The following is a 20,530-nucleotide window of genomic DNA, read 5'->3' on the forward strand; positions in this document are numbered from 1 at the left end:
GCCCAAGGCTTACAGATGAAGTCTTTTATCAATTAATTAATTATTTGCTTGATCAATTAGTCAACTGCATTTGACAAGGTCTTTTAGTTACTTTTATACATCTACACCGTGTTAATATTTAAGTTCAGTCATTGAACACTATCCAAAAAGACTCCGATGAAAAATGTTCACGGTAATTATTTTTAGAAGCTATAATTTTGAACGTGGCTATTACCTTACCGGGAAAGTTTTGGCGTTAGAATTTTGTAAAATAGCCATTAAGTGATTTGAATTGAAACAATATTTTATTAGTAAAATTTATTTTTACTTCAATTGAAAATAGAAAGTGTCTGTAAAAAATCTGATTCAACACATACTTAATATTTGAGAAAGAAACAGTAGAAATTAACACGAATCAAATTATTATCTGAAAATTCCGTGGTATGAATGAAGTATGGGCGAACGATGAGGTTTGGGGATTGGAACATCCGTTGCCCACCGGCTCGACAAACATCTCGTTGGAACATTATCTACTGCAGAACCGAGGACCAAAGCATCTCCCGTTGTCCGTCGTAGTGCCGATAACCATCGTCTACGCCTTCATCTTCCTCTCTGGAGTCGTCGGAAACATCGCGACGTGCGTCGTCATTATCTTCAACACTAGTCTACACACAGCTACAAATTACTATCTTTTCAGCCTAGCAGTGTCGGATGTCACTCTTCTATTGCTTGGTAAATTTTATTTTAATTTGGAATTTTTCATGTACAGTATAGTAAGAGGAAACATAAATTTCCAGTTAGAGGTAATGCTACACTGAACTAAAATCTCTTTAGGCCAATTACATTTTCTTTCAAGTGACCCTTGGTAAAAAATGTACGTATTTCAAAGTAATCAAATCAAATCTAATTGTTGATCAGTATCAAATCACTGAATCAAATTGTTCAGTATTCTTACTTTTTTATGCAGATATCTTTACTTAATGAAACTTGAGCTTCAAAATCCTTGTTCTCTAACTTCAAGCAATGTAGAGTTACTTATCCAAGTAAAAGAGTTACATTTCCATTTTGACAAGTCGTTTTGTTTCATTTTGTTGTTTCAAAAGTGTCATTTTGCCCAAGATTTAATGTAAACATTATTTTAATAATGAGTATTTAAAGTATGTTAAGAGTCAATTTTCTTTTGGATTTGAATGAAACCAAGAGAAGTATAGTTTTAAATCTTTTATTTATATTTTGCCACTTCTATTTATACCTTGGATAAAAATATACGGAAATTCTTTACCAAACATGTGATAAATTTTGTGTCTACAGATTTTTACCAAGCCATAACCTGATTTTAGTAAAAACCATTTGAAACCGATTTTTTGGAAGTCTTCCGAACGGTATAATAGAGACATTTGAATTGTTTGCCAAATTGTTTGATAATACAGTTGAATTGTTTGCAGGTTTACCAAATGACTTAAGTGCATTCTGGCAGCAGTATCCTTGGACTTTGGGAGAACCATTCTGCAAACTAAGAGCCCTCATCTCCGAAATGTAGGTATTATTCTTACAAAAAGTATGACATGTCGAATTTCACAAGTTTTAGAGTGAATTAGATATGTTGATTCTGTTTTCTCTTTGTTTATCGTTGCTTTCCGAGTTTTATCATGGTATTGTCATCACACAACAACATTTTCTATTCACAATAAAATACTGTTTTAAATAATTTTGAACTTTTCTGTTTTTATCTTCTTTCTTTTCATAGGCCCTACAATTTGTCTAAGTTTTACAAGATAAATTCTATCAGCGTCGCTAATGTTGGAATATTATTTGATACATTCCACTCACTTGTAAATAAAATCCTAAAAATTATTTAAAATGTTCCGTTTGGCAAAAGTCAATTTTGTTTGACAAATCTTTTCCACAATATTTTTTACTTATCCGTATACGTCTTTTCAGGACGTCCTACACGTCAGTGCTGACAATAGTTGCGTTTACAACTGAACGTTACCTCGCCATCTGTCATCCATTACTCTCCTACACCATGACAGGGCTGAGACGAGCCGTGCGGATCGTAACTGTTGTCTGGGGACTGTCGTTCATCAGCGCTCTACCCTTCGCTTTGTTTACGAAGGTGATTTTTTGTCAAATAAAATACTCGAAACATAAAGACAGTTAGGTAAATAGCCTTAAATTTATAAATCACACGGGCAAAGCAGTGCTGGGAGTAAGATGGTCTAGTCGTAGAGCGCAGGGCTTTACTGCTGAGGTCGTGGGTTCAAATCCCATCAATTACCATTGTATCCATATGATGATGTCACGACCCTCTACGTCTAGTCTGAAGTAATGTGTAAACGGTTCCGGGCTAGATCCTAGTATCCCAGGATTTGAAGCTAGGCAGATAGAAACATTAATTGTTATCGCAGTGATGAAGATAAGTGCAGGAAGTCCTAGAAATAGCAATTCAGTCGTTTCAGGATATTTTTTGCTAAGAAACGCCTTGAGTTGAGAACAGTTAAGGGAATTGTCACTTGAAGTGAGAATGTTGTAGGAAAGTATAATAAGAAGATATAGGGAAAATAATTATGAAAATGAAAAGCAGATAGAAGTACATGAAATAAATCATTACTGGATATTTTAAAATATCAAAATAGGATTAATAATGTCCTTATTTGTGTATAGATAGGTTGTTGATATCACTATTTAGTAATACCGTGCTTAGGTCTAGATGTCATTCTATGCAATGGAATCTTTGCTGTATCCAGAAAGGTGTCCAACTAATATTTAAAAGACACTGTGACAGATTTTAATAAATTCAACCATCAAAATTGATTCTTTACTTTCTACAATAATGCAAATCATAATTTGTTTCACTTCTATCTTGTAAGTCCATCGTTTTCCAGGTGAACTACATCACGTTTCCGCCAGAAACAAACAACATCGTAGAGGAGTCTGCGTTTTGCGGGATGTTGGACGAGAACATTCCAGATAACTTGCCAATCTACGAGCTCAGCTTCATTGTGTTCTTCCTCCTGCCGTTGTGCATCATCGGCGTCTTGTACACTAAGATCGGGCTGCAGATCCGATCTGGGTCGTTGGACAAGGGAGTGAACGGGTCAGTGCATGGGGAGACAAAAACATCTCAGTCGAGGAAGTCGATTATCAGGATGTTGGGTAATGTTTCGATTAAAGATACAAATTTCTTTAAAAATTTAATTTATTTTAAAATTGTATGTGTTTAGCCTACCTGCATTCATACAGTCCGTAATGTTGCAATTGGGAAAGTTTTGACTCATTTCTAGGCCAGGCTGTCGTGTTACGTCTTAAAACTAGTTTTACTATAGTCAATATTTTGTCTAAAAAAGATTACAAGCATCGCTGTGTAAACAGGCGATAGTCAAGGTTTACAAATAGTGTAAAAACTAACAAAACATTATTTACGAAACTCTGTGAAACATTTAAAATAATCATCAGTTGAGTGTTGGATTGAGAAGTCTTGTGTATCTTACTGTCCTCAATCAGGGAGAGTTTTGGTCTAGTGGTAGAGCGCAGGGATTCGGTGCTCAAGGTCCCAGGTTCAAATCCGATCAATCACCAATGTATTTTATACAATTGATGCGGCAACCCTCTAGGACTAGCTTGAAGTAATGTGTAAAACAGTTCTGGGCTAAAGGTGGGTCAGGAAAAAATTGGTCTACAATCAGCTGTTTTTCATCCACGATAACTAGCTCTTCATCCAGCTTCTTCTTAAAACCATTTTAACATCTATAATAATTATTGTATAAAAAATACATGTTTAGGCCTACATTTATTTTTTAGGGTCCAATGGGGGGGGGGCTTTATCCCCTATAGCCCCCCTTAAACCGCCACAGGACCTTCTTCTTGTAAAGCGAGCGTTTTCAGACGAATCACTAATCCAGAATCAGGAACCCATAATTTTTCTTCACTCTAGTTGCAGTCGTGATAACCTTCTTCCTATGCTGGGCCCCATACCATGCCCAGAGACTCCACTACCGCTACGGTAGAGACAGTGACTACTACTACCAGATCAACGAGTGGCTCTACTACGTAGCCGGATGTTTCTACTACCTTTCATCAACAGCTAATCCTTTGCTGTATAACCTAATGTCTGGCAAATACAGAGACGGCTTCCGGCGGACATTCTGCGGCAGGTTTGTATATGATTAGTGGATAAAACACTAGCTTGAAATGTAAAAATGTGTAACAGGTTTTTCTGTATATTTTGTTATAAAAATATGTTTAAAGTTTGAGGTATGTCTTAGTAAAATCTGATATCTTATACAGAGAAGATTTGCGAAGTATTGTGTTTTTCTTTTTGAGGTTATCTATAAATTCTTAGAGACAGCAACGCATATTAGAGTTAACACAGTAGCACTGTTGCATATTTTAAGCTGAATATTAATCCAAGTTCTTGAACAAGTCATTGAATATACAGTAGACTCCCTCTTATCCGGACCGAGGCTAGTCCGGATAATGGGTTTTCACGACGCCCCCAAAAACTTGTTAAAACGGACTGTTTACTGTGATATTCTACTTAAATTTAGGAGAGCATTTATTGTATTAAGACATGTGATCACTGGTCTCAAATCTTTACCACAAGAACAGTAGTTTCAGTATTGCCCACTTCTTGTTGATCTAAATGTGCTGATAAAAATCAGGGCCGGCTAGAGGGGGGGGGGGGCAGGTGGGACCAGAGCCCCGGGGCCTTGGGTTGTGAAGGGGCCCGGCCCAGTAAAATGTTAATCTTTTTTGTACATGTAATCTGCTAAAGACAACATTTTAGCATGGTTGTCCCGTTTATTTAGTAATTTTTGACTGAAGCAAAGTTGTAACTGTGAGCACGAGAATTAATGAAACTAACATGCATTTTAGATATGTATTTAAAACGTATATATGTTATATGTGTAACGAAGTGGCACGGACGTGGCTGGACATTAAATCAGGAAAATAGGGGGCCCGGGATAGCTCAGCCCAGGGGCCCGTGACGGCTCTTGCCGGCCCTGATAAAAATTGTCCGGTTAAAGAGATGTAATTTCCGCCGAGTGTAGTCCGGTAAAACCAATGTCCAGTTAAAAGGTGTCCGGATAAGAGTGAGTCTACTGTACACCTTTTTATGTTATACCTGAAATCAAGCATTCTTGTTAAATTCAGGTGGATATCTTAGTAGCAAAGACACTGTGTATGAAACTTGCCCCACGATGTTTTAGAAGGAAGTTCATCTAAAAATTTAAAATCTATAGAACCACTTAAACTTCTGACATGAGAAGTCCCTTGGAGTAAAGTTTATACTTTTCTAGTCACAACCTAATTATAGGCCTTCAGTTTTTTCATTTATGGAACTTTCAGAACCCGCCAAGACAGCGTCAGAAGCACTAGTGGTCCTCGAAGTGCGTATAGATCGTCCGTTTCAGAGACGGCGCCTCTCAAACCTCCTGAAGAAACAAAAATCAAGTGGAACAAGGTTTGGGATTGGTTAACTATGTGGTTGAATTACTTTTTAATAATAGCAATTCCTATTGGTCTCCAACTTAACTATTTAAACGACCTCCATTTTTTTATGGAGTAGTTAACATTAAAATTTCTTAAGCCAGGTTTTCCAAGGCATGGTAGTGGAACACAGTGTGGAGAAGCGATTTCAATGGTGGGCCGCTCCACTTCTATGAGTACAGTAGTACCATTACATAATCTCAGAGGAGGACAGCGGACTCCACAATCCACATTACGCTTCTGCGCCTAGGAAAACCCAGCTTTAAAAAGCACTTTGTATTTTATGATTTTAAGCATTTATTGTAAAAGATTATTTACTTTTAAAATTTTGTCTTCAAGTCTTCCCATTTAGAAACTACAGCATGACATTAGAAAATATGGCACTTTATTGCATGATCACACAAAATGACACTTGAAAATGCTTTACACCTTGCCTTTTCATTGGGTTATCTCTGGAATACAATATAATTCTTTTTTAGTCCTACCTAAGCTCCAGGGTATGAAAACTTAATCTAAAGTAGTTTTTGTTCAGCCCGGACGAGACTTGGTGGTGACAATATCTCCAGATGAGGGCAGCACTACAGTGACTACCCAGAGTCATTGGCCGTGGACGGAACTGCGAGTCACCATGGATCATTCGCAGACTCGCAAGAGTCAACCTGTCCCCAAGATTTGTGTGGAAATGGAAACTTGCTTGTAACAGACCCAAGCTAATTATTAAATCAGATTTCTAGTGTTGTTTTTCATTCTTTTAAATTTACATACTTTTCCAACCCTACTACACATTTTTACGATTTAGGTGTAACTTTTAGGCTTATGACCTAGTGTAGATACTGATGGTAAGTATACCAGGCTGTTGGGATACAACCCCTAACCTTTGTTTTATTTCAAGCGAGCGCTTTCAAAGGGCCAGTAATAGTTACCAACTTACTTTGTAACGGTTTTCAATGTGAAACAATTCTGCACTACCTTACGGCTGACGGTCAACATCAATTTACTCCTACCGACTCTTAATTAATATTTTCCTTCAGTAAAATATAAATTTTGATTTATAAATGTTATTGTAATTAGATAAAATTAAAAATTTAAAGTATTGCTGGTAGATTATCAACATTCAATGTTCACAACATTTGACATTTAATTTTCATCTCTAAGGCTGCTACTTTTTATACACAATTTTGCTACCTTCAATCTTATTTTAGTTGTCTTTTTTGTTCAAATGGTTGTACAAATTAATCCTGGATAGAAAGGACTTGATAAAGAAGTTTTGTAGAAAGTAATGTTATTTATTTCCTTAATACAGCCTACAACAGTCAAATTAACAAAACGTCCATCACATTGGTCTAAACTTAACAAACAATAGTTCTTATAAAAGCTACGGTAACTAAAAGAATCAGCTTAGTAATAATGCAATACTGAATTTTTGGTCATGAATAAACACTAATTTATTATATATTGTTCCTGTAATAAGTTAGTCTATTTAACATTGTCTTGGTAGCAGAATGGTTACAGTGCTCGCCTTCAATCTGAAAGTCGCTGGATCCATTCCAAGTTTCTGAGCCCAGATACCATTCAAAAAATAAAATAAATATCAAAACCAGCCAACTCGTTGAAAATACAGTAGACATAAAACTATCGGAAGTAATTCCTGAAACCCCAAATCAAATCGATGTTCAGTGAAATAATAGAAATATAATAAACGGTTTCAGCAATCTGACGAATACTTTCTCCCATTAGCTTGTCAACAACCCTTATCATGGGCAATGGGAGTGACTATGATATTTTATGTGGAAAATAACAAAAGCAATATATTTTGAATCGTAATTTTTACAGCATGGGTTGTACCATTTTGCTTAGAGTTGATAGAGTCATAACATATTAAATTAGAACTTAAATTGTGTGAGCTGTTTTTGTACAAATCCTATTTCTCTGTTATTTAATGTGTTTCTAAGGAAAAATCCATATTTAAAATTTAAATTGAATAAATACCTGGAGATACCATGGATTAACGCCCACATACTAAATGTAATCAAGTTCGGACCACAGGTGTCTGTAACTCTGTATACATCCACTCACTTTTAAAACCACTTTTTTGGGTTCATAGGGATCCAAAACGGATATTTCTACCAAAAACTCAACCTCGGACATTTTGACATCAATAATACTTTCTCCAATATGTAATACTATAAGTAATAAAGAATATACAGAGAAGGAACATATATGTAATAAAGCATACATTTAATTCCCTACAACATTTATGCTACATTTAATTCGTAGGCCTAACTACAGTTAATAAAAAAAGTTCTGTAGAATAATTATATGAACTTAAAACTAGGAAAGATTCTCTGTTTTCTATTCTAAAACATAATCTACTGATTGTAAAAGTTACTAAGATGGTAACTAAATAGAGCAGTGCATTAGTGAGTGCTATGACATATTTGATAAGAGATAAGTGTGTTTTCAAAGCACCATTCTCCAAAGTAAAATTAGTAATCATCAGGAATCAAACAGTATGTTTATTGTCGTGAGACTAATTTTTGTGTTCACATAAATATTTACAAAACAAAAAATAACACTTAAAAAGGACTCAATAAATGTGTAACATGGATTAATTAGTAACCTTACTTAACAGTATATGTTGAAATAACTTGTACAAAAGAAATAAAAATACCACATCTCAACAATCAATTAAGCGTGTGATTCAAATTAAATTGATAATACAACAAGAAACATAATTGTCTAAAGTAAAACGTTATAGTCATGTTTTTAAGCATGACTATTTAAATTCATTTTAAGAAAACTACTGTTTTGATGCAATTTCTCGATTACAATTCAATGAAGTGACATTAACTACAACATTCACTATAAACTAATCTAACAAGCTGGTTTTAAGAATAACAGATATATTAAACATCCACAATCTTCTTAAAAACTTTAATCGGAAGTTTTGCTTCGTCTTTCTCGTTTATTTCAGACGAATCTTCATCTTGTTCCATACTTTCTATATTTTCAACTTTTACTTCAGACTCGGTTTCACTTTTGGAATTTTCTGCATCCACTTCACTATGAGCTAAATTCTTATTCTTGATCAATCTTGATCTTGACATCTTGCGATCCGACTTAACCGATTTACATTTCTCGCTCACAGAAACGTTGAAAAAAGACTTTTCCACGGTGCTTTCGGTCTCGTCGTCTCCCGCCAGTAGATGGTTTAAGTTGAAAAACGAGTTTGAAGACAGAGTGGTAAAATCGCTCGTGGTTGCGAAGTCTGCACAGTCCTCCTCCTGGTGTTTCAACAGCAGGTTCTTGCGGATGAAGGATCGTCCACAAGCCAGACACTTGTAGGGTCGCTCACCCGTGTGAACAGCTGAGTGGCTCGTGAGGTGCGGCTTTTGACTGAACGTCTTGTCACAAAAGTCGCACTTGTACGGACGTTCGCCTGTGTGGAGCATCGAATGCCGCTGAAGATCCCCCTTGCGACTGAATCTAGAGGAAATATTGTCTGTTATTTCAAGTATTTGAGTGTTTCAAGGATTATTGCGGACAGCCTTTGGCGAACCAAGAATTGGATCGTTAGCTAAGACGAATATTGTTTATCGAACATTGGCTGGTACATTACTTAAATTTTGTAAATAAATAAATATAAAACAATGCAATATTGCGGTTTATCTAAATTCCCTTTTCATTTGATAACAAACTTTACACAATGAAATCGGTCAACACATTTGGTATGCAGTTAACAGATATTCTAAGAGAAACCAGATTTTTTGTTGTATTAATTGTATTTCTAATATTAAATCAATTACTTTTTGCTTTTGAGCCCCCTAGTCCCCTTTAGTGTGAAATAAGTCGAGCGGTAGTAATAAAGGATCAGCCGATGCACCGTTAAATACATACAAGGTTTTTTCTCTTCTTTTAACCTTGCATTTGACCGTTTACATAGACTACAGATCTGTGTGTAGAAAGTATCTAGTAAAGCAAGGGGTGAGCCGGTACAGTACAAAGGTGAACTGTACTGATAAAATGTTTGCGGCAGTGATCAGCAGTGTTGGGGAAGCTACTTTTAAAATGTAGCTAGCTACAACTACTGCTACATTTCAAAAAAAGTAGCTTAGCTACAGCTACAGCTACAGTTCTGAAAAAGTAGCTAGCTACAACTACAGCTACAATGAAATGTAGCTACAGCTACAATTTTAGCTACTTTTCCAAAGACGATACTTTTTATTCCTTTGCACATTAGGTAAATGTAAAATTAATTGCAACTACATTTTTATTGAACAAACATTAAAAAATGCCAGTATTTTATCTAACATTACTTGGAAAACAAATTATTCCTAGATTGTATTTAATTTGTTGGCACTATAAACCTAACATTACAACAACAGAACCAAATAGTTCGGTGTCCCATCATATTTAGTACTGTACTTATTTTTAAATATTGCATTATTTTTAAGCATCTTTCTTGTAAATCTCATTAAGTTCAAAGGACATACAACCAAACTATATTTTAAAAGCTCATTTTATTTCTTTAATATAGATTCATTTATAGATGTCTTATATAAACAATTAAGACCAATAAAACTGTAAAACGATTATTTAAAAATACTTTTTCGTGTTACAGAGCCTAGCCTAGTGAAATTGGAGTTTATTGCCTTTCTTTACTTTTAATGTTAAAAATGACATTGCCATAACTTTTAACCATAATGATAAGTTACTTGATCTATGAATAACACTTTTCAATGTCAAGAAATCATCCTTTATTGGCATTATGCATAGGGCAAATTGTGCTTCAACCTAGTTAGTATTCAGGTATTCAACCACAGAAAACAGTATTCAGCAACTTATCCTGAAGACCTGAAATCGGCTTTTAATTTAAACATGTTGAAATTTGTAAAGTAAAAATAACATGTGGGCCTACTTGGCTAAACAGATATATTCCTAATAATTGAACTTGGTATTCGTCTTAAACCATAGCATAGCCTAGTAATAGTCCTATACAAGAGCTGTTAGCAGGAGCAAACTATGCTTTTTTTTCAATGTAAGTTTCATGTTATATGGAGATTTTTTCGTTACTATTATCATGTAGAATAGCCATATCTTAAATCTCATCAGGTAATTTCCTCTTTGTTAATTTTGTAAACCTTTGAAAAATCTTCGTAATCTAACCAAGGAAGGGCTTGTGCTGATGAACCACAATCAACAGCTGAAGCAAAGGTTGATAGACCAGCTTTCTCATTATTTTAAGGTTTAGTGTTAGTTTCCATTAAAAACCAAGTTGAAACACTATCGATTTAATAAAGAAACTAAATTGATTACTAATTTCCCTGTCAATCACTTACAAGCATTCAATAGCTTCTCTTGTCACCGGTAACGTTTAAACGTCGTCTGCATCTAGCGATTTTATTTTTCTGACAGTAATCATAGAGTAGTAAATTAAGGAAATGAGAGCCAAAAATGTGGATAACACTCATTTAATGGCCTCCATGTCCACACAACGTTGTAATAGGGAATGAAACGGCTGCAAACAGCTGTATAAAGCCAAGAAAGTATGCCCAATTTTTTTGAAAATCTCAGTTTGAAAGAGGTTGTTTCACGTAATGTTGAGGTTATGATAAAAATCACTATCTCATCAATGTTAATGTAGCGAGAAAAGTAGTTAAAATTCCGCTACAACTACTTTAAAAATGTAGCTAGCTACAGCTAAAGCTACAAAATCTTAAAAGTAGCGTAGCTACAGCTAACGCTACAAAAAAAGTAGCGCGCTACTGTAGCGTCGCTACTTGTAGCGCGCTACTTCCCAACACTGGTGATCAGGATCCGAACCCACGACATCGCTGCCTTGTGTCCGAGGTCCGCGACGCTATGCGACTGACTGAGCCACCGACTCCCATTTAACCTCACATTTATCTCCTAACTCAGATTTCTTAACTGCCTTTAAAGAATAAGGCCTTAGAAATAACTGCCTTCAATCTAGACAATGTATTTAGGAAAAAGCATTTAGCTTGGATTAAATAATGTGTCAGTTGGACAACCTGTCATTTTGAATTCAAACTGTGTCATCCTATTTTAAACTGTTGTTCTTGTAACTGCCATCTAGGCCTACTTCTGAAGAAGTCTCTGAAAGATGCGAAATATCAAGTATTATTATGTGTGTGTTTTATGTGTTCTTTGACTCGTCTGCAACCTTTCATCAGGTGAGTTAGCTGTGTCCTCTCCATCCTATTTATTAAATCTAGACAATATGATTCTTATCCGAGACCAAAACTTAAAAATCAAGTAATTTTACTGTAAATTTAGAAAAAAACGAGCACGGTAAGTTACGTACCTAGAATCACAAGTGGTACATTGGAACGGGCGTTCCCCAGTATGGACCGACATGTGCTTGTGCAGGTTAGACTTGCGGCTGAACGATTTGTTGCAAACTTCGCAGGTGAACGGTTTCTCCCCTGTGTGAGTGAGCCGATGCGTGATTAGGTGGCCTACTTGGTTGAAAGATCGGTTGCAAACCTAAAATAAATACAAATAACAAATTACAACTTTTGGTTACTTGTGCAACTGGTGATAAAAGTTTCTCTAATTAAAACATTACTACAGTTTTCCTCTGAGCACATTTGTTGTTTAATATAAAAATATGTGTCTGGCAGTTTTAAGAGTAACAGTACCTCACAAGGATCTTTCTAGGAACCGATTGAACCTCATTTTGCTCTCACATCTCCTCCGTACAACCTCTATTATTCAGTTGATACTCCGATTACGGAGCCCAGCTCTGTGAGTCACCTCTCGTTCAGTGGATTTCCGGAGTGCAGCTCCATTTGTCACCAATTGTGTTGTTTTTATTTGCTGTTAATTTTTACATATGTATATGTAAGGTATGTGTTTTTATTCATTTCACGTTAATATAATTTAGTGTGAACAGTGATGTAAATAAAATATGTTTTAAATAAATGAACTGTGCTCCTGATGATGCCACACTTGGTGTGGAAATATGCATCAAGCTTAATATCACTTGAAGAACCTGGCAACCAACAGGTAAACATACATTATTCATTGTTCTTGAAAATGGGAATCCTTTCAATAGTTTACAAATATATGACACGGTATCTTGGATTGTTTTAACTTCTGTGATGGGACGTATAGAACTAACTCTTCCCCAACCCTGACATTTCATGACTCACCCCCAATGTCGGGAGTATTTGCGAGAGAGAACGTAAAGACCAAAATAGTGCATTTTGGTATTTTCCATCAACATTCACCTAACATTTTAACGGAATTTACAAACGCGCATTAATTATAGCATTTTAAAAATCACTCACCTTACAAACATGTGGTTTGACCTGAGCGTGTACCAATTCGTGTCGCCCCAAATCACTCTTGTAGTTGTACGTCTTCCCGCAGGTAGCACACTGGTGTTTGCGCTGGCCGCGATGGGACTCTCGATGGACTTCAAACTGACATTTGCAGCAGAACTGCTGATTACACTTGCTGCAGTTGAACGGAAGAGAGAGTTTACGCAACGTCGTCTGTGCTCTATGGCACTTGCAGATGCAACTGTCGAGCGCCGAGACATCCGGCGAGCGCTCGGTGAGAAAGTGGCCTTCCAACGCGGGATTTTCTTCCATATCGTCGAGGTCTTCATTTGTGTCCTGTGTACAAACGGATGGTAGACAATAGTGGCTTAATGTGTACCTGGGTTAAACGTACTAACTTTGACTATTGTTACAACTTGACATTAATTCTTATAAAGTTGTCGCCATTTTTTCAAAATGGATGTAGATGAATTGAGCCAACGACAGATTGCGCTGATGTAAATTACTGATTTCCGTCTAACTGTTTAATCAAGTCAAACTGGTAGGATTATTGTAACTATAGCATTCTGTAGAGCACGTCAACTAGGCTATCCCAGTAACATGATACAAAGCATAAAATATAATTTTGGCCACAAGCTTGCTCTAAGACTGGCTTATTCAACTATGGTAGTTTTTAATGAAAGTCGGCGACACCTGGTCCATCTAGAAGGGATGTCGACTTTAGTATACAAAAGTGAATGGCACTATTAAAATAAATAAAAGTATTTAAAATGTCTGATAAAAAACAAGTACCGTAAATACAAACTTTTTTTTAAATTATAAAATGTGTGGAGATTTTAACCGTTTTACAGTAATAAGGTAAAAAAAATAGGTAGCAATAATCTTTACCACCAACTGAAAACTTTAGTTATACATTTAACTATAATACAAATATGTTAGCAATGGCAGTTAAATACAGTAAAACATAATCATAACATTCACTTACTTCTGAATTTGTTTGTTCAGCTGCACCCTCTAACAAGGCTAGGCTATTTTTCCTGTAAAAAATAATAAAATAAAATGTAAAGTTTGTTTTTACGTAGGCTACATAGAAGTCTAAATTTCCTATTCTGTGTAAACCAACTGTACAGTGTACATGTGAAAAATCAAGTCCTGACAGTGAAACCTCACTAGCTAGCCAACAGCTGGTATTTTTTCTAAACATTTAATTTGTCAGTTAATCCAAAACACTTTAATATAATAAGTTATAGTACAATTTTGACATAATAATAATTGTAATTTAATTTAATTTAATTCTTATTTAATTTTAATTGTTCAATATCGGTACATATTCAACATTTATTTGAAGATTGCTTGTAAAAATACTCATTACTCATGTTAGTAGTAAAAGTTTATACCCTAATATAAATAACATGTATCGATTTGATAACAGTATAGGCTACTTCTAAAAATGAACCTATATAAATATGTATTGTGTAATTCAAAATGGAGAATTTAACAATCACAATCATTGGTCTCGCTGCTGTACCATGGTTTTGAACCAAACTTGTTGGTACTGGTACTCTTTATTTGAAAAGAGTTTTGAACAAAAGAAGCGTTTAGACAATTTATTTGTAATCTTTGTTATATTTCTATGTTTAGGCCAGTTAAAGTAAACACCACAATAAGCCTACTGTACTCACATTACTGACTTTTGCAGTTCCGGCCACGTGCTGAGACGCTTTATAAGCTCCAACGACATCGGATGAGTCATAATTTCCTAAAAAAAAGATAAAGTTTTGAATAAAGAAACCCTTTTAACACAACTTATGTTAGAATCACTTTCCTGTCCCCAATAGAATATTGGGTGAGGAGCGAGCCGGTGTAGTGGTTAGAGCGCGGAACTTCATTCCCTGAGGTTCTGGGTTCAAATCCCGCCAAGTCAATGGATTTTTTTAAAGTGTTAATGCCGTACCCCTTAGGTCTAGCCTGAAGTAATGTGAAAAACAATCCTGGGCTCGTGCCTATAGCGTCCTAGGACAAAAAAATTTAATATTGGGTGATAGATCTAGGACGTAACGTTAAAATACAATTTTTTGCATTAAACTTAAATATGATAAATAAGTTAATAACACGACAAACTTAAAAACGGGAGTAGTTTTTCCCGGAAAGTCCAGCAACTATAACATAACCCATACATATTCACATTCAGCATAAAATTAAGCACAAATTAACGATACTATAAACGATGTTTCAGTAAAAAATTTAATTGTATGTTTTGCTGCTCTCATTTTCTTTAATCATTTTTTAAATTCAGAGAGTAACTTTTTACTATCATAGGCTAACATAACATTTTTATTTTTATATTATGTCTGAGATCAATCAATAGTTCCTACAATCAATTGAAATTTAATGTATATAAAATTCTCTCTTCTACAATGTGTTGGCTCTATTTTGTTTAATTTGTTTAAAAAATAATAGATTAAACAATAATACGGTTGAAAACCAAAGGATTTTAAGAGATAAAATTTGCTTCATTTAAGTTTCCTTAGCCTTATAATTTGCTGATTATTGATAAAAGATTTCACGTAACCATATTTACTAAGCCTAATTATGTCGCTCTGCAGTATTGGACGACAGTATCACGGTTTAGATATTTTTACACTTTACCTTTTATGAACAACTGTCAAATAGACGGTAAAATTGAAGATCTTAGTTTTCTTATTGAATAACTGTGAAACACCTTTCCTTAAGAAACTGTTCTCATTGATTGTGAAATTTGCTGCCTGAAACAAATAAATAGTTAATAGCATATATTAACGTAAAACTAGGTGAAACCCGTCGAAATCGACGGTTACTTTCAAGGCGTACGCTATTTCATCTAAGTTCGATAAATTATACATATTTTGAGCATTTAGCATTGTTTAAAGAGTATTAAGTGTAAATTCAATAATGCAAAATTATTGCGTAGTTACCAAATATGGTTGATCATTGAACGAATAAAATATTTCCCATACCTTACGTCATCGGAGTTATTATTAGTATGTTATCTGGTATCTCTTTCTTTGGAAGAACCTTTATATAGTATTACAATCGTATTGGTGTATCTTTTGCAGTTAAAAACTTCCATGATTTCATCAGTGTAATGCACAGATTAATCCATGATTTAATTTGAGAAAAAATATCTGTTTGTTGGGAAGACACGCTGTACTGTAACTTCAAAGGGAGGTATATCCGTTACAGTTACAGTTTGAGTTTGATTTTTCCTTTGTCACGTTGCGTCCCTTAACATGCGACAAGAGCTAGGCTCACATAAGGGTGACTCAATCTGGAACCTTGACATAATAAGTTACTTAGTTTAGTTCATCCCCAATTAACGTAAAGCTCACAATAGACCAATCTTTTTAAAGCCATAAGTTACAGTGACTCCGACTGTAGTTTTACACACCCTGTGTCAGTATAGGATGACTACGATTTAGGGTTGCCATACGGTATAGTAATGAGTAAAAAAGATGAGATTTTAGCTGGCGGCCCCCACTACAATAGTGGATTAATAGGCTAGCATTGAAATTGTATACCTAGTGCATAGCAAAAATATTATAACAGAAACTGTAGGCTATGGATCATAAACTTAAACATACACTAGGCCTAAATGATGTCACTGGCCCGAAAGTAAACATGTTTTTATTATTATTTAAATGGAAGTGTAAAAAAACATCCAAACCAGTTGTTAGGTACCATTATCAGCCTATAGACATTCGGGCCAGTGACGTAATTTGTTTATATTTTATATTTACTAGTCCATACCGTGTATGTTCAATATTCGTGCTACATTGACAATATTGAAAGGTACGTGAAAATATAAAAAGTTGCATCGCTTGTCACATCTCACCAAAAATTATGAATAACCGAATATAAAATCAACAAAACACTCTCTGTCTGTTAGGCTTTGGTAGTGAACAAGGATATCTTCGGACTGGTCACCAGACGTGAATTGAAAGACTGGGAACAATGAAACAGACGATAAAGATAAACTAAGGACATTGCTGGCCAAAGTGTTTGAAACCTTATTACCGGTTATTCATCTTTTACCCCATGGGGGATTGATGACGTCATTAAATAACATGAACACACTTAACTAAATTATATAGGCTACATTATTTACAAATATCAGAAAACATATTTTTCAGAAAACCAAGGAATAAAAAACATTAGTAGTGGGGTCAATCCATATCAAGTGATCCAGAAATAAAATAATTGGTTGCTTGACCATTTTTTAAATAAATAATAATTTTATCCTAGATACCTCTATCAATTCAGTAGGTAATTAAAATAATTACCTACACCTATAAATTAATTTTTAAGCTACCTACAGTACTAGCCGCGTTGCCCAAGCTTATGGGGTTTTTGCGATTTTCATGATACTGTAACTTAGCTTAAAAGTAAATCTCAAAGATGAAATTCATACAGCAGTATAACAACCATAAGAGGGGTTTTTGGTAACAATTTCAGATTTTTAAACTTTGTCCCAACAAAGATATTGAGACTCAAAATTTTAATTTTTCAAAAAATTTCAGTTTTTGAAAAATGATATTTTTTAAAGGAATTAAGTCTCATGGTTGATATTTGAAATACAAACAGTTCTACTGAGCTGCTACACACAAAAAAAATCAAGTCTGAGATTTTATTCGTTCCAATGGTAATACGCCTTCAAAAGTTGAAATTTTTCCGTTTTCTTATGAAATGTTGAGATGGGTTTAAAACTGTTTTTGATACACATTTCAATAAATGTGTACAGAACATAATATTTAGGCTGTTTCTTCCAGATTAAAATGCTTTTTGTTTCATCACTCTAATGTTCTTGGTTACCGAGTTGTGCAAGTTAACGCAAACCCTTACATGAGCAAAAATTTGCGTGTTCCGCAAAACAAAAATGGCCGCCGTAGGAGTAACAAAATAGATAAAAAAATTTTAAAATCACTTTTGAACCCAGAATTGATAAAGGTATCTAGGATAAAAATATTATTTATTTTAAAAATGGTCAAGCAACCCCTGTTGGATCACTTGATATGGATAGATCCAGTGAGTACGAGAGTTGAATTATTCAGTTATTGCATAACAATATTTGCTAATTTATGGGTTGCACTTTACTTTACGTCTTACACTCATTCGAATGAAAACATTGATCGATAAGCGATATCGTTTAGTTAGATAGGTAAGGTTAACCTAACCTAACTACCTAACCAAACGATAAATTGAATGAAACAATTGAATGATAGATATTTCCATTCGAATAAGTGTAGGACGTAAAATAAAGTGCAGCCATTTATGTGAGTTGTTTTATTCCAAAAGTGCTGTTATATGATGTATTTTAGTAGGTAGAGTAAAAGAGAGATTTCTCACTTGTTGCAGAAATCCGCTAGAGCTAAATTTTTAACGTTGAAATCAGGTAATCTCTGGGGATATGGCTACCATACTCCCATCGCAGTCCTCAGCAGGGACCAAGTTAAAAGGGCTAAGCTGTTTTAAGTAGGCCTAAATGAATAGCCTAAACTTAAAATAAGTTGGTTATCTAATTAATCAGTCCTATGTTAAAACAAATAAACTAAGATTGTGTGTAAGTTTAACCATGACTACAGTATACTGTACCAGTAACTTTTCTTTTATCCTGTGAAAAGATGGGCGAAGCCCAAACTAGGCCTAGCCAAAGTCAATTTTAGTAAACTAAAATAATACTGAAGTGATTAGCCTACGAGTTAGATTAAAGAAATTACCGATATTTATGGAAACCTATTTTGTATTAGTTATTCTTAAACAAATTTGGTAAAGTTTACCTTGAACTGCACTGATATTGGTAACTTAATGTCTCTACCCTCTCTCACTAGCCTAGTTTACTCAAAATAAGGTTAGGTCAGTATAATGGTAATTTTACCTGGACAATTGGACAAAACAGCATAAGGTTTGGCGAAAACTCATATTGGCTTTACACTTTCTTAAAAGACATTTATTTCAGTGTTTTCGAGTTGTTCTTGTTCGAATTCAAATAAAGTTTTAGTGAGAAAAGAAAACTGAATGGAGCCGTTGCAGACAGCAAAATTCAGTAATAATTAATAAAATTAATGTGGATGTGTGGGTCAGCAACAGTGTTCCCAGATTGGCCGTAGTCAAATATCGTACACGCGGTCCTAAATTATCGTATTTCACGAAAAATTATCGTACAATTTTAAATAACAATCGTAACTGGCTTGAGTATTGAAATACCTAATAGACTTATATATTTTTTTATTATAAATCTCAAAATCGCCATAAAACCATATTATTTTTAGTTTTGCACGTTGTAATCATAGTAGGTAACTGATATTATGTGAATATTTCTCAACCTCAACACAAACACTACACCAGTATTTTCCTTCCACCATGCACTCACGGCCACCTTTAACTACAGGCCGCGGCCTGGTAGAATTGGCATCTCCACAAGTGGTATGTTGTTCAGTGACAGACGTCCCATAAGATAACATGGCAGACAGGTGATATCAGCTCATTAATTCACACTTTATTGATTTCAATTTAAATTTATAAACATAAATTTATTAAAATATTGAAAAAAAGACATACAGAATTGAAAACCGAAACAATATGAATTAAAAATCTATTATGTACATTTTAAGCGGAGTCAATATTGTCATAGTCCAGTAACCAATATTTCGTTAATACACAAATACCATTAGCTGCTTCACTTCCAAACAAAACAGCTGTTACAACACCTCTTGTGATGTTGCCACTTTGAAGGCCGAGGCCTGGAGTTAAAGGCGGCCGTGCGTGCACCCGTGCACCATCGATCTCTAAAATAGAGATCGATGGCGTGCACTACTACACCAATAATTCGCCAAATGGGCGAGATTATGTACGGATGGTCTGTTCTTATGGTAACAGACTTTCTCGTGGTGTAGGAGAAGCAGAAGAAGCGAAGCAGAAGCATTCAAGCAGTTTAGAAGCACATTTCATGGAAATGGTTTCGTTTTAATTTTATTCATACTAACAGTTAACTTATAGTTTTCATAAGATTGATTTTTTATGTATTGATTTTTATATCCCATCTCTAATAAATACTGAGTTTTGATTTAAAACAGCAAAAATGTTTCCAAATTTTTGGGTATAACCTCCCAAACCAATTTTGTAAAAGAGTACTATTCAATTGCCCAAATTATCGTACAAATAGCATTATCGTACGGTGACGTATCGTACATCGTACGGGAGGCTAAATTATCGTACAAAACGATAATTATCGTACGTCTGAGAACACTGGTCAGCAATCAGCACTCACTCAGCAGCAGACCAGAACGATCGTGGATCAGGCAGAACAGCAACAGACCGGACAACGGAACGGGCACACGGGAGGGACTAGGTGTAGTGACGTCATATCTCTAGTGGCTAATGTCTACTCTTGAGGCAACACGATTAAGGTAACGAACGAAACGATGTGTTTTCAGCGGCGTTCGTGGCATAGTTAGTAGCGTTTCGATTTGGTGTTCAAGAGGTCCTGGGTTCGAATAAAACTAAATCCCCCCCGGTCCCGGGTTTTATAATACTAAATTTTAAAATTAATTTTATAATTAATTAAAAATTATAAGTAATCATTAATTAGATTTTTATCTTATACAGTTTTTATATTATCAGGGGCCCATTTCATAATAAACTACAAGTTACAAGTTACAACTTGTAACTTGTAATTTCCATTAGATCTGCATTGGGCGATCAGCTGATTTACTAATAAT

At 34.8% G+C, this 20,530-nt stretch overlaps 2 protein-coding genes across 2 annotated transcripts; one reads left to right on the top strand and one right to left on the bottom strand.

Moving 5' to 3' along the window:
- The first annotated feature begins 52 nt into the window (after positions 1-52).
- Positions 53-6,215, top strand: LOC128987523 (neuropeptides capa receptor-like). The gene is made up of 7 exons (XM_054408411.1): positions 53-711; positions 1,425-1,515; positions 1,921-2,095; positions 2,865-3,135; positions 3,914-4,133; positions 5,329-5,443; positions 6,002-6,215. The coding sequence occupies exons 1-7, from the start codon at positions 423-425 to the stop codon at positions 6,167-6,169; spliced, it is 1,329 nt and encodes a 442-aa protein (XP_054264386.1). The 5' UTR covers positions 53-422; the 3' UTR covers positions 6,170-6,215.
- A 529-nt stretch (positions 6,216-6,744) lies between these two features.
- LOC128987524 (gastrula zinc finger protein XlCGF52.1-like) lies at positions 6,745-18,844 on the bottom strand. The gene is made up of 7 exons (XM_054408412.1): positions 18,688-18,844; positions 15,426-15,541; positions 14,459-14,535; positions 13,762-13,813; positions 12,783-13,112; positions 11,795-11,976; positions 6,745-8,955 (listed from the first exon to the last, which is right to left on the bottom strand). Exons 3-7 carry the CDS (start codon positions 14,527-14,529, stop codon positions 8,376-8,378), a joined length of 1,215 nt encoding a protein of 404 aa, XP_054264387.1. The 5' UTR covers positions 14,530-14,535; positions 15,426-15,541; positions 18,688-18,844; the 3' UTR covers positions 6,745-8,375.
- Positions 18,845-20,530: the final 1,686 nt, after the last annotated feature.

Source organism: Macrosteles quadrilineatus, unplaced genomic scaffold (assembly GCF_028750875.1).
Source record: "Macrosteles quadrilineatus isolate MER2022 unplaced genomic scaffold, UCM_ALF_1.0 Scaffold_2__2_contigs__length_208266976, whole genome shotgun sequence".
NCBI lineage: Eukaryota > Metazoa > Arthropoda > Insecta > Hemiptera > Cicadellidae > Macrosteles > Macrosteles quadrilineatus.

Bases quoted from the DNA above. Each gene is read 5' to 3' on its own strand.
- LOC128987524 (XM_054408412.1), bottom strand. From the start codon at position 14,529: ATGACTCATCCGATGTCGTTGGAGCTTATAAAGCGTCTCAGCACGTGG. The intron at 13,113-13,761 runs GTAAGTGAATGT...GTTTGTACACAG, and splicing joins CTGAACAAACAAATTCAGAA to GACACAAATGAAGACCTCGA. The intron at 11,977-12,782 runs GTGAGTGATTTT...TATTTATTTTAG, and splicing joins TCAAACCACATGTTTGTAAG to GTTTGCAACCGATCTTTCAA.
- LOC128987523 (XM_054408411.1), top strand. From the start codon at position 423: ATGAATGAAGTATGGGCGAACGATGAGGTTTGGGGATTGGAACATCCG. The intron at 712-1,424 runs GTAAATTTTATT...AATTGTTTGCAG, and splicing joins TGTCACTCTTCTATTGCTTG to GTTTACCAAATGACTTAAGT. The intron at 1,516-1,920 runs GTAGGTATTATT...ACGTCTTTTCAG, and splicing joins AGAGCCCTCATCTCCGAAAT to GACGTCCTACACGTCAGTGC.